The 14,309-nt window shown below is 53.2% G+C and overlaps 1 protein-coding gene across 1 annotated transcript in view; it reads right to left on the bottom strand.

Moving 5' to 3' along the window:
* The window catches only part of CALCR (calcitonin receptor), a 316,710-nt gene that overhangs the window by 71,244 nt on the left and 231,157 nt on the right, over positions 1–14,309 (bottom strand). The window contains exon 4 of the mRNA XM_077268171.1: positions 4,929–5,039. Within this exon, the coding sequence (XP_077124286.1) occupies positions 4,929–5,039 (111 nt within the window). The remainder of the gene's footprint in view (positions 1–4,928; positions 5,040–14,309) is intronic.

Raw genomic sequence — 14,309 nt, 5'->3', positions numbered from 1 at the left:
GCGATCCACAACCTACTGAACCACTGCATGACCAGCTCTACCCTCTCCTAGCGTATCCTCACCCATCCCCTGTAGACTGTGTGCCCTCGCGGGCAGGGTCCTCTCTCCTTCTGTACTTGTGTGTGCCTTGTTTTTGCTCATGTTTAATGTATATGTCTATATTTCACATGTAAATCGCCATGAAATAAATGGCGCTATAAAAAAGTATAATAATAATAATAATAATATGTGGGGCCATTATACTGTATGAAGCACTAAGCGGGGCCATTATACTATATGGAAGACAATGCAAGGCCCCGTTATACTGTTTTGATGACTATGTGGGCACCATTGTATTGTATGGAGCACTATTTGTGGCCATTATATTGTATGCAGGGCTTTGTGGGGGATTACACTTGGAGAATCATACTGTGATGAGGTCACCATTCTTTGTCTGGGGGATTGAGGAAGGTTAGAGTAGGGTCATCATACCATGCTTGTGGAGGGTACTGTGGGGGTATCAATCTGTGTTTGGGGGCATTTTTGTTTACTTTATCATCTGTATTCAAGATTTTTTTATCCTTTATTGTTACATATTTAAATTAGGCCATTGGGCCATATACTTTTTACTGCTCTTACATAAAATACACTACTCAAAAAAATAAAGGGAAGACTCAAATAACACATCCAAGATCTGAATTAATGAAATATTCTCATTGAATACTTTATTCTGTACAAAGTTGAACGTGCTAACAACAAAATCACACAAAAATCATCAATGGAAATCAAATTTATTAACCAATGGAGGCCTGGATTTGGAACAATACTCAAAATCAAAGTGGAAAATCAAATTATAGGCTGATCCAACTTCAGTGGAAATGCCTCATGACAAGGAAATGATGCTCAGTAGTGTGTGTGGCCTCCACGTTCCTGTATGAGCTCTCTACAACGCCTGGGCATGCTCATGATGAGGCGGCGGATGGTCTCTTGAGGGATCTCCTCCCAGACCTGGACTAAAGCATCCTCCAACTCCTGGACAGTCTGATGTGCAATGCGACGTTGGTGAATGGTGCGAGACATGATGTCCCAGATGTGTTCATTCAGATTCAGGTCTGGAGAACGGGCGGGCCAGTCCATAGCTTAAATTTCTTCATCTTGCAGGAACTGCTGACACACTCCAGCCACATGAGGTCTGACATTGTCCTGCATTAGGAGGAACCCAGGGCCAACCGCACCAGCATATGGTCTCACAAGGGGTCTGAGGATCTCATCTCGGTACCTAATGGCAGACAGGCTACCCCTGGCGAGCACATGGAGGGCTGTGTGGCCCTCCAAACAAATGCCACCCTACACCATTACTGACCCCCTGCTAAATCGGTCATGCTGAAGGATGTTGCAGGCAGCAGATCGCTCTCCACGGCATCTCCAGACTCTGTCATGTCTGTCACATATGCTCAGTGTGAACCTGCTTTCATCTGTGAAGAGCACAGGGCGCCAGTGGCGAATTTGCCAATCCTGGTGTTCTGTGGCAAATGCCAAGCGTCCTGCACGGTGTTGGGCTGTGAACACAACCCCCATCTGTGGACGTCGGGCACTCAGACCATCCTCATGGAGTCGATTTCTAACTGTTTGTGCAGATACATGTATATTTGTGGCCTGCTGGAGGTCATTTTGCAGGGCTCTGGCAGTGCTCCTCTTGTTCCTCCTTGCACAAAGGCTGAGGTAGTGGTCCTGCTGCTGGGTTGCTGCCCTCCTACTGCCCCCTCCACGTCTCCTGGTGTACTGGCCTGTCTCCTGGTAGCGCCTCCAGCCTCTGGACACTACGCTGACAGTCACAGCAAACCCTGCCACAGTTCACATTGATGTGCCATCCTGGATGAGCTGCACTACCTGAGCCACCTGTGTGGGTTGTAGAGTCCGTCTCATGCTACCACAAGTGTGATAGCACAACCAACATTCAAAAGTGACCAAAACATCAGCCAGAAAGCATTAGTACTGAGATGCGGTGTCATACCGGCCTTCTCTGACGCTGCGGCCGCTTCCTCCGCTGGCTCCTCCCACTGCATTCCCGTCCACCGCTCTGGGCATCGCGCTGGTTCCTCGGTCCCTCTTCCTACTGTTGGGGGATTTCGGCGTGGTGTCCGTGCTCCCTCCTTTCTCCGTCCTCCGTCTGCTCCGCACATGCGCCTTAGGTCGCGGGCGCGCGCTCCTCCCCCTTCTTAACCCTTCCGCGTCCTCTCTGCTCCTGTTCCTCCAATCAGGTAATTACTTGGGCTATGTCAGGCGTCTCCTCCATAATGGAGGCGCCTGATTATTGTGTGCTGTTTGTACTCAAGTTTAGGCCTAGTCTTTTCAGCCTTCTTGTCCGTCCTAGTCTAGTTTTCTCTCAGGCATTTTCCTGCATTTTTCCTCTGTCTCCTTCCCTTTCCCAGCCCAGTCTCCTGTGTTCCATTTTGTGCTTCCCGTATCCTTTTCCTGTTAGTCTTGTTTGTCTTCTCTCTCCTCTCTCCAGTCCTTCCTCTCCAGACTCTTCCAGAGCCGTCCCTCTTGGTACCGGCTGTTGCGGTATTTGATCCCCTCGGGCCTGCTCCCAACTATCCCTGTATAGGGGTAGCCCATTCCGGGTACGCTCGTTCGTGGGTGCGTCAGTACCGTGACCCAGAGGGTCCACTCTCTCTTCGTGCGCCCCTGACGTCACATGCGGTCTGTGGTCCCCACCTGCAGAACCACTCCTTTATTGAGGGTGTCTTGATAATTGCCAATAATTTCCATCTGTTGTCTATTCCATTTGCACAACAGCATGTGAAATTGATTGTCAAACAGTGTTGCTTCCTAAGTGGACAGTTTGATTTCACAGAAGTTTGATTTACTTGTTATATTCTGTTGTTTAATTGTCCCCTTTATTTTTTTGAGCAGTGTATATCATTCCAATATTTTATTCTAAGATCTATTAAATAAAATGCATAACCCCTTTAAGTTTGCTCCCAGATGAAAAAGATAATTGTTATAGTCGATCGTCCTCAATTGCAGACTTTTAAAAAGTAAATAAATCACACGGTTTGCCCGTGACTTTGTCCAATCTTTTAATTTGACATCCCTGGGGATTTAAGTTATGGTTCTACATCTAAAAAAAATCCTGTTTGCCATGGCAATATTGTTGCATGATGTCTCCTTTAAATATGAGTGGTTTTATTTATAGGATGAAAACATTATTAGGATAAATTGTATTTGCATTCTCGTTATTGCTGAACATGCCGTGAGTTAAACCAGCCGACATCTGCATGTGGTAGAGCACAAACAGGAGCACGCACGGCATTATATCTAAGCCAGCAAAGAAAACAACAGAAATGTCAAGTTTTGCTTTTTTTTATAGACATCTAGTACCTTCTGAGCGCTTTTCCTGCCTCTCCGGGTAGTGATCTGCATTCAGTCACACACACAGTTGGCAAGTGGCAATCACAGACTGACCTTTGTTTTACACCGATTTTTGTCATTGAAAGCCAAACGTTCAAAATCGTCTCTTCTTACCAATCTGTTCAAAATATCTCCATATGATTTTTAGACCTTTGCATTGTGAAATTCCTCTGTTATTTCTCCTGGAAAGGCATGAATCAATTGATAACTGGATGATACCACTACTCTAGTAATTAAAGTGTGTCCCTACTGTTTCATAACCGTCAACTGAAAAAAGGGCATGCACGGACATAATTGGTGCATGTAGGACCCAAGTGCACTCTGGTATTGACCCATTTAGCTGCAAAAGGCCCCTAGGTTGTGTTCATGGAGTAGCTGCTGGTCAAGGGAGTCAGTTTAAGGAAAAGGTGTTAGCTAGATAGGTCAGAACCAGAGAAGCTGGGATAATGGCAGAATCATATTCCATACAGTATGTAATTAAGGAATAGCTGGAGTTCAAGGAACAGAATATCAGACAAAGAATAGAATATAATTGTGCAAACCAATATGGTCATACCAGGAGTGGATAAAAGGGGATTTAAATGGTGACACCTACATTTGGTGCCGAAACCCGGGCTGTCATCTGTATGTTAGTTTCCCCAGTGATTTGCAGGGCAGCGGAACCTTTTAATAATATATTAGTATTTGTGGCTGGGCAGCATTAGTTCAGCTTAGAAGGAGAAGAAAAAAATCTGTAAGAGCTAATACCTGAGAATAATGCTGGACGACAAACTTGATGCCCATAAAGTCATCTATCCTTCGTGTGTGGGGCGACAGGCAATGCAGTGCATGGACGGACATTCATTTGTAAAAAAGTCATAAAGAAAATGGTCACCTCTTTTACCCTCTTGGCTAATGTTTCTCATAAAATTAGTAAATAAGGAAGGGAGAACCATTATGACACCTTCTATCCAGATGAACTATGTGGATCTGTGCGCACAGAATTTTTTTGAGCTGGTCAAAAACAATGAATTTTCAACCGGTAAGTGCTCCTTCCGTATGGGAGTTTTTGGAAGAGTTTTGCAATTTCTGAAGCGGTTTTGAAGATTTTTTATTTTTTTTTTAAACATTTTGGAAGAGTTTTATTGTGCTTGAAGTGCTTTCTTTTTTGCCGCTATCTGATTGGACAAAGCCTAGTTTGGTGCAGATTCCATCAGGAGCCGCTTCACGGAAGCGACATGCACTTACTGGTTTCCAACCAATTTTAAGAAATCTGAAGTGGAAAGAAAAAGCTGAAAAGACCAAACGTATGAACAGTAAAGCCGTTTTACTATAGAAATTAATAGAAAGTGTCTTTACAAAGGTTTTTGGGCAATTTTTTAGGCATTTTTGAAGCGAACCAAAAAAACTCCATGTACGCATACCATTAGATTCACTATGTTTGGAAAGATACCAAACTAGAGGTAATCCCTAACTGAGTCACATAGGCTTCAATTGCTTTTTCCAAGGCCCAATATAGGATGGGAGTATTGAGGATGTAGAAAAATATTATTTACCGGTGGTGTCAAAGTCTGGAAAATAGTCGGGACAGTTCTGTGTGACGTTGGTTCCTGCCGGTGTATCATCCCAGCAAAGCCATCCATCCCAGGTCCGGTTGCAATATAGCCCTGTTGATTAAAATATGGATACAGGTTAACATAAGCCTTGCTGCTTGTTTACTTACTGCTTGTCTTCTTACATGAACTACCCGTGAAGGTCGTAAATAATTCTCCTAAAAGTAACATCACAATCACGCTGGTGGAGTGGGGGATTTGCTCCTTTTAGTCATTCCTGGATGTATAAACTCAGTGGCCATACTATTAGAACAATTGCCTTTTCATAATGGAATCTTCTATGAATGGAAATTAGACATGTGACCCCAGGGGGGCAGTATAAAACAAAGTGGGTCATTTTCAGCCTAAATTCACATTAGGATTGAAAATTCAATCTGGCCAACTTCGAATGGCCATGGTGATCAATGATGGAGTAGCGTATGATAGGGTTAAGCATTTTAAGAACTGTAAACCTTCTGGAGATATCAGAGGAGGATGTGAAGAATAGTTGTAATGTAAGGATCAGAGGAGGATGTGAAGAATCATTGATATAAAAGGGTCAGAGGAAGATGTGAAGAATAGTTGTAATGTAAGGATCAGAGGAGGATGTGAAGAATCATTGATATAAAAGGGTCAGAAGAGGATGTGAAGAATAGTTGTAATGTAAGGATCAGCGGAGGATGTGAAGAATTGTTGATCTAAAAGGATCGGAGGAGGATGTGAAGAATCATTTTGATGAAAGGGGACAGGGGATAGTGTAAAGAATCATTGTGATGGAGGTAGCAGATGAGGATGTGAAGAATAGTTGTAAAGAAAGGATCAAAAGAGGATGTGAAGAATAGTTTTGATTAAAGAGTTCAGAGGATGATGTAAAGAATCATTCTGATGGAAATATCAGAGGAGGATGTGAAGAATAGTTGTAATGTAAGGATCAGAGGAGGATGTGAAGAATTGTTTTGATGAAAAGGGCCAGGGGATGATGTAAAGAATCATTATGTTGGAGAGAGCAGAGGAGGATGTGAAGAATAGTTGTAAAGAAAGGATCAGAGGAGGATGTGAAGAATCGTTTTGATAAAAGGGGTCAGAGGATGATATAAAGAATCATTCTGATGGAGAGATCAGAGGAGGCTGTGAAGAATAGTTGTAATGTAAGGATCAGAGGAGGATGTGAAGAATCGTTTTGATGAAAGGGGTCAGAGGATGATGTAAATAATCATCCTGATGGAAAGATCAGAGGAGGATGTGAAGAATGGTTGCAATGAAAGGATCAGAGGAGGAGGTGAAGAATTATTCTGATGAACAGGAGGGTCAGTCAAGAAAACTGCAACAGAACACAGCGCTAGTGTCCAACTCACCTGTCAGAACGCAGAACTGATCAGCCATCCAGAGTATTTCCTATCTACTGCATCTGTCTATCTATCTTGCAGTTAAATTACGGTAATTTATTCATATATTTCTATTACATTTTGCACTACATGATGCTGGCAGATCTGTCATTTATTTTATTAAATGAAAACTTGAAGAGAATAGATTTATTTATTTTTCCGCATGCACAAGTAAAACTCCTGAGTAGTGACACATAAATAATATGTTAATATCAGTCACCCCGACGCTTCGTGTGTCATTGCTGTCAGGTAAAAACTTGAAACGCAAATGAAACGCTCAGGAAACAATTCATTATACTGACAGGGCAGATGATGGCCGACAGTAAAGCTGTTTTCTATGTAGTTACTATGGGCTTGCAAGTTTGTAGGAAGTCGTCAGTGTCAGCAGATGCTAGCGGATCACAAATGTGTCTATAATACAGAGTCTAGGGACCAGGTCAATTGTCCAACATTTCACTCTGCGTTCCTTAAAGCAGCAGCTGAGCCAGAGGCGTCAATCTGTGAAGGTCAAGTGCCTTATAGATACTAATGTAACTTCTCTAGACAAGAATGAATTATAACTTTAAATGAAGAATAAATTATCAGAAAATTATATATATACTAGATGGCAGCCCGATTCTAAAGAATCGGGAGTCTAGAATCCATATATACTTTATTTATTCAAATGTAAGAATAATACAATTAATAAATAATAGTAAGAAAGAACAAAAAATGGCTGCACTCACCAGCTCTTGACAATTCTTGTTATTTAAGGTACAGTTACACAGGATCCATGAACATGCTTATGAGGGGAGTGATGAAAGACATCAGACAACAACTTTGCGTGTTGTGGCAAATGCCACAACAACGGTTCTTTGCTTAAGAACAATAATGTAAATAATAAATAATATGTATCAATAACTATGTATATTGGTATGTTCTTTCTTGGCACAAATTGCAGGAAGTAGTATTCTAGGCAATTATATATTAGATGGGCATTTCCTGAAGGAAATACATGGTGCTTGAACAGCGCTACCAGCTTTACAGCAGCACTTTTCACACACGGGACTGGGGGGCGCGCTTACTTTTGCACCCGGGGCCGGGGGCGCGCTTACTTTTGCACCCGGGGGCGCACTTACTTTTGCACCCGGAGGCGCACTTACTTTTGCACCCGGGGGCGCACTTACTTTTGCACCCGGGGGCGCACTTACTTTTGCACCCGGGGTGCACTTACTTTTGCACCTGGGGGCGCACTTACTTTTGCACCCGGGGGGCACTTACTTTTGCACCCGGGGGCGCACTTACTTTTGCACCCGGGGGCGCACTTACTTTTGCACCCGGGGGCGCACTTACTTTTGCACCCGGGGGCGCACTTACTTTTGCACCCGGGGGCGCACTTACTTTTGGGGCCGCACTTACTTTGGTGGGCGGGGCTCCTCAGCCTCCGATTTGGTTGGTGGGGCCCCTCGTCCTCCGATTTGGTGGGTGGGGACCCTCGGCCTCCGATTTGGTGGGCGGGGACCGGCCTCCGATTTGGTGGGCGGGGACCCTCGGCCTCCGATTTGGTGGGCGGGGCCCCTCGGCCTCCGATTTGGTGGGCGGGGACCGGCCTCCGATTTGGTGGGCGGGGCCCCTCGGCCTCCGATTTGGTGGGTGGGGACCGGCCTCCGATTTGGTGGGCGGGGCCCCTCGGCCTCCGATTTGGTGGGCGGGGCCCCTCGGCCTCCGATTTGGTTGGTGGGGCCCCTCGGCCTCCGATTTGGTGGGCGGGGACCCTCGGCCTCCAATTTGGTGGGCGGGGCCCCTCGGCCTCCGATTTGGTGGGCGGGGCCCCTCGGCCTCCGATTTGGTGGGCGGGGCCCCTCGGCCTCCGATTTGGTGGGCGGGGCCCCTCGGCCTCCGATTTGGTGGGCGGGGCCCTTCGTCCTCCGATGTGGTGGGCGGGGCCCCTCGGCCTCCGATGTGGTGGGCGGGGCCCCTCGGCCTCCGCTTTGGTGGGCGGGGCCGGGCCCCCGCTTTGGTGGGCGGGGCCGCTCGGCCTTCGATTTGTTGGGCGGGGCTCCTCGGCCTCCGATTTGGTTGGCGGGGCCCCTCGGCCTCCGATTTGGTTGGCGGGGCCCCTCGGCCTCCGATTTGGTTGGCGGGGCCCCTCGGCCTCCGATTTGGTGTGTGCTCTGCCTGGGGCCACTGTGCTCTGCCTGGGGCCCCATATGCTGCCTGGGGCCCCTGTGCTCTGCCTGGGGCCCCTGTGCTCTGCCTGGGGCCCCACGTTCTGCCTGGGGCCCCTGTGCTCTGCCTGGGGCCACTGTGCTCTGCCTTGGGCCCCATGTTCTGCCTGGGGCCACTGTGCTCTGCCTGGGGCCCCATAAGCTGCCTGGGGCCCCTGTGCTCTGCCTGGGACCACTGTGCTCTGCCTGGGGCCCCATATGCTGCCTGGGGCCCCTGTGCTCTGCCTGGGGCCACTGTGCTCTGCCTGGGGCCCCATATGCTGCCTGGGGCCACTGTGCTCTGCCTGGGGCCCCATGTGCTGCCTGGGGCCCCTGTGCTCTGCCTGGGGCCCCATATGCTGCCTGGGGCCCCTGTGCTCTGCCTGGGGCCCCTGTGCTCTGCCTGGGGCCCCATGTTCTGCCTGGGGCCCCTGTGCTTTGCCTGGGGCCACTGTGCTCTGCCTGGGGTCCCATATGCTGCCTGGGGCCCCTGTGCTCTGCCTGGGGCCCCATATGCTGCCTGGGGCCCCTGTGCTCTGCCTGGGGCCCCTGTGCTCTGCCTGGGGCCCCATATGCTGCCTGGGGCCCCTGTGCTCTGCCTGGGGCCCCATGTTCTGCCTGGGGCCCCTGTGCTCTGCCTGGGGCCACTGTGCTCTGCCTGGGGCCCCATATGCTGCCTGGGGCCCCTGTGCTCTGCCTGGGGCCCCATATGCTGCCTGGGGCCCCTGTGCTCTGCCTGGGGCCACTGTGCTCTGCCTGGGGCCCCATAGGCTGCCTGGGGCCCCTGTGCTCTGCCTGGGACCACTGTGCTCTGCCTGGGGCCCCATATGCTGCCTGGGGCCCCTGTGCTCTGCCTGGGGCCACTGTGCTCTGCCTGGGGCCCCATATGCTGCCTGGGGCCCCTGTGCTCTGCCTGGGTGAAGGACACTGGTGACGTCACTTATCTCCGGACATTAGCTCCGGACATTAGCTCCGGACATTAGCTCCGGACATTAGCTCCGGACATTATCTCAGGACATTAGCTCCGGACAAAGCCACGGAAGTTGGCACAAATTGCAGGAAGTAGTATTCTAGGCAATTATATATTAGATATGTAAATCTTTCAAGAATATTATAAAGCAAATTAGCAGATATATTCTTGTACATAGAAGACAGTATTATAGTAGTTATATTCTTGTACATAGAAGACAGTATTATAGTAGTTATATTCTTGTACATAGAAGACAGTATTATCTAATATATAATTGCCTAGAATACTACTTCCTGCAATTTGTGCCAACTTCCGTGGCTTTGTCCGGAGCTAATGTCCAGAGATAATGTCCGGAGCTAATGTCCGGAGCTAATGTCCGGAGCTAATGTCCGGAGCTAATGTCCGGAGATAAGTGACGTCACCAGTGTCCTACACCCAGGCAGAGCACAGGGGCCCCAGGCAGCATATGGGGCCCCAGGCAGAGCACAGTGGTCCCAGGCAGAGCACAGGGGCCCCAGGCAGCATATGGGGCCCCAGGCAGAGGACAGTGGCCCCAGGCAGAGCACAGGGGCCCCAGGCAGCATATGGGGCCCCAGGCAGAGCACAGGGGCCCCAGGCAGCATATGGGGCCCCAGGCAGAGCACAGGGGCCCCAGGCAGAGCACAGGGGCCCCAGGCAGCATATGGGGCCCCAGGCAGAGCACAGGGGCCCCAGGCAGCATATGGGGCCCCAGGCAGAGCACAGTGGCCCCAGGCAGAGCACAGGGGCCCCAGGCAGAACATGGGGCCCCAGGCAGAGCACAGGGGCCCCAGGCAGAGCACAGGGGCCCCAGGCAGCATATGGGGCCCCAGGCAGAGCACAGGGGCCCCAGGCAGAGCACAGGGGCCCCAGGCAGCATATGGGGCCCCAGGCAGCATATGGGGCCCCAGGCAGAGCACAGTGGCCCCAGGCAGAGCACAGGGGCCCCAGGCAGAACATGGGGCCCCAGGCAGAGCACAGGGGCCCCAGGCAGCATATGGGGCCCCAGGCAGAGCACAGGGGCCCCAGGCAGAACATGGGGCCCCAGGCAGAGCACAGGGGCCCCAGGCAGAGCACAGGGGCCCCAGTCAGCATATGGGGCCCCAGGCAGAGCACAGGGGCCCCAGGCAGCATATGGGGCCCCAGGCAGAGCACAGGGGCCCCAGACAGCATATGGGGCCCCAGGCAGAGCACAGTGGCCCCAGGCAGAGCACAGGGGCCCCAGGCAGAACATGGGGCCCCAGGCAGAGCACAGGGGCCCCAGGCAGAGCACAGGGGCCCCAGGCAGCATATGGGGCCCCAGGCAGAGCACAGGGGCCCCAGGCAGAACATGGGGCCCCAGGCAGAGCACAAGGGCCCCAGGCAGCATATGGGGCCCCAGGCAGCATATGGGGCCCCAGGCAGAGCACAGGGGCCCCAGGCAGCATATGGGGCCCCAGGCAGAGCACAGTGGCCCCAGGCAGCATATGGGGCCCCAGGCAGAGCACAGTGGCCCCAGGCAGAGCACAGGGGCCCCAGGCAGCATATGGGGCCCCAGGCAGAGCACAGTGGTCCCAGGCAGAGCACAGGGGCCCCAGGCAGCTTATGGGGCCCCAGGCAGAGCACAGTGGCCCCAGGCAGAACATGGGGCCCCAGGCAGAGCACAGTGGCCCCAGGCAGAGCACAGGGGCCTCAGGCAGAGCACGGGGGCCCCAGGCAGAGCACAGGGGCCCCTGGCAGCATATGGGGCCCCAGGCAGAGCACAGGGGCCCCAGGCAGCATATGGGGCCCCAGGCAGAGCACAGGGGCCCCAGGCAGCATATGGGGCCCCAGGCAGAGCACAGTGGCCCCAGGCAGAGCACACACCAAATCGGAGGCCGAGGGGCCCCGCCAACCAAATCGGAGGCCGAGGGGCCCCGCCAACCAAATCGGAGGCCGAGGAGCCCCGCCCACAAAATCGAAGGCCGAGCGGCCCCGCCCACCAAAGCAGAGGCCGAGGGTCCCGGCCCCGCCCACCAAAGCGGAGGCCGAGGGGCCCCGACCACCACATCGGAGGTCGAGGGGCCCCGCCCACCAAATCGGAGGCCAAGGGTCCCCGCCCACCAAATCGGAGGCCGAGGGTCCCCGCCCACCAAATCGGAGGCCGAGGGGCTTCGCCCACCAAATCGGAGGCCGAGGGTCCCCGCCCACCAAATTGGAGGCCGAGGGTCCCCGCCCACCAAATTGGAGGCCGAGGGGCCCCGCCTACCAATTCGGAGGCCGGGGGTCCCCGCCCTCCAAATCGGAGGCCGAGGGGCCCCGCCCACCAAATTGGAGGCCGAGGGGCCCCGCCCACCAAATCGGAGGCCGAGGGGCCCCGCCAACCAAATCGGAGGCCGAGGGGCTTCGCCAACCAAATCGGAGGCCGAGGAGCCCCGCCCACCAAATCGAAGGCCGAGCGGCCCCGCCCACCAAAGCGGAGGCAGAGGGACCCCACCCACCAAATCGGAGGCCGTGGGGCCCCGCCAACCAAATCGGAGGCCGAGGGTCCCCGCCCACCAAATTATTCTTACATTTGAATAAATAAAGTATATATGGATTCTAGACTCCCGATTCTTTAGAATCGGGCTGCCATCTAGTCTAATATATAATTGCCTAGAATACTACTTCCTGCAATTTGTGCCAACTTCCATGGCTTTGTCCGGAGCTAATGTCCGGAGATAATGTCCGGAGCTAATGTCCGGAGATAATGTCCGGAGCTAATGTCCGGAGCTAATGTCCGGAGATAAGTGACGTCACCAGTGTCCTACACCCAGGCAGAGCACAGGGGCCCCAGGCAGCATATGGGGCCCCAGGCAGAGCACAGTGGCCCCAGGCAGAGCACAGGGGCCCCAGGCAGCATATGGGGCCCCAGGCAGAGCACAGTGGTCCCAGGCAGAGCACAGGGGCCCCAGGCAGCCTATGGGGCCCCAGGCAGAGCACAGTGGCCCCAGGCAGAGCACAGGGGCCCCAGGCTGCATATGGGGCCCCAGGCAGAGCACAGTGGCCCCAGGCAGAGCACAGGGGCCCCAGGCAGCATATGGGGCCCCAGGCAGAGCACAGTGGTCCCAGGCAGAGCACAGGGGCCCCAGGCAGCCTATGGGCCCACAGGCAGAGCACAGTGGCCCCAGGCAGAGCACAGGGGCCCCAGGCAGCATATGGGGCCCTAGGCAGAGCACAAAGGCCCCAGGCAGCATATGGGGCCCCAGGCAGAGCACAGTGGCCCCAGGCAGAGCACAGGGGCCCCAGGCAGAACATGGGGCCCCAGGCAGAGCACAGGGGCCCCAGGCAGAGCACAGGGGCCCCAGGCAGCATATGGGGCCCCAGGCAGAGCACAGGGGCCCCAGGCAGAGCACAGGGGCCCCAGGCAGCATATGGGGCCCCAGGCAGAGCACAGGGGCCCCAGGCAACATATGGGGCCCCAGGCAGAGCACAGGGGCCCCAGGCAGCATATGGGGCCCCAGGCAGAGCACAGTGGCCCCAGGCAGCATATGGGGCCCCAGGCAGAGCACAGTGGCCCCAGGCAGAGCACAGGGGCCCCAGGCAGCATATGGGGCCCCAGGCAGAGCACAGTGGTCCCAGGCAGAGCACAGGGGCCCCAGGCAGCTTATGGGGCCCCAGGCAGAGCACAGTGGCCCCAGGCAGAGCACAGTGGCCCCAGGCAGAGCACAGGGGCCCCAGGCAGAACATGGGGCCCCAGGCAGAGCACAGGGGCCCCAGGCAGCATATGGGGCCCCAGGCAGAGCACAGGGGCCCCAGGCAGCATATGGGGCCCCAGGCAGAGCACAGTGGCCCCAGGCAGAGCACAGGGGCCCCAGGCAGCATATGGGGCCCCAGGCAGAGCACAGTGGCCCCAGGCAGAGCACAGGGGCCCCAGGCAGCATATGGGGCCCCAGGCAGAGCACAGTGGTCCCAGGTAGAGCACAGGGGCCCCAGGTAGCCTATGGGGTCCCAGGCAGAGCACAGGGGCCCCAGGCAGCATATGGGGCCCCAGGCAGAGCACAGGGGCCCCAGGCAGCATATGGGGCCCCAGGCAGAGCACAGTGGCCCCAGGCAGAGCACAGGGGCCCCAGGCAGAACATGGGGCCCCAGGCAGAGCACAGGGGCCCCAGGCAGAGCACAGGGGCCCCAGGCAGAATATGGGGCCCCAGGCAGAGCACAGGGGCTCCAGGCAGCATATGGGGCCCCAGGCAGAGCACAGCGATATTTTGGACCACTGTGCGGTGTTTCAGACCCCCTGTGTGATGTCTGGGGCCCTGTTCTTAAGTATATTAAAGATTAAAGTAACGTATATTAAAGTATATTATAGATCAAATTTGACACGTTTATGAGCACCATTGAGTGATATACTCAAGAATGACATAATTTTTCAACATTTTATGGTTTCAAACTGTAAACACTCAGAGTTTTTTTTACTTCAACCAGAAAACCTTAACGGTTCATAAAAAACTTGACTGTTCAGGATATGATAAAAGTCATAGTATTCTGAATCTTTAACTTATAAAGATACCTTTACATGGGGTGATTATTGGTTCCAGAGAGGCTTTCGGCCGATAATCGTACACATGGCTGGTGACAGGACAATACAATATAAACGTTCAAAGGTAAACACTGATAACATTAAAATCTAATATATAATTGCCTAGAATACTACTTCCGGCAATTTGTGCCAACTTCCGTGGCTTTGTCCGGAGATAATGTCCGGAGATAAGTGACGTCACCAGCGTCCTACACCCGCTCAGGGTGGACAAAGATATATGCCTTCGTGGTGCGCGGCACTTTTCTGATT

Source organism: Ranitomeya variabilis, chromosome 6, assembly GCF_051348905.1.
Source record: "Ranitomeya variabilis isolate aRanVar5 chromosome 6, aRanVar5.hap1, whole genome shotgun sequence".
NCBI classification, from domain to species: Eukaryota; Metazoa; Chordata; class Amphibia; order Anura; family Dendrobatidae; genus Ranitomeya; species Ranitomeya variabilis.
This window is presented reverse-complemented; position numbering and strand designations above follow the sequence as displayed.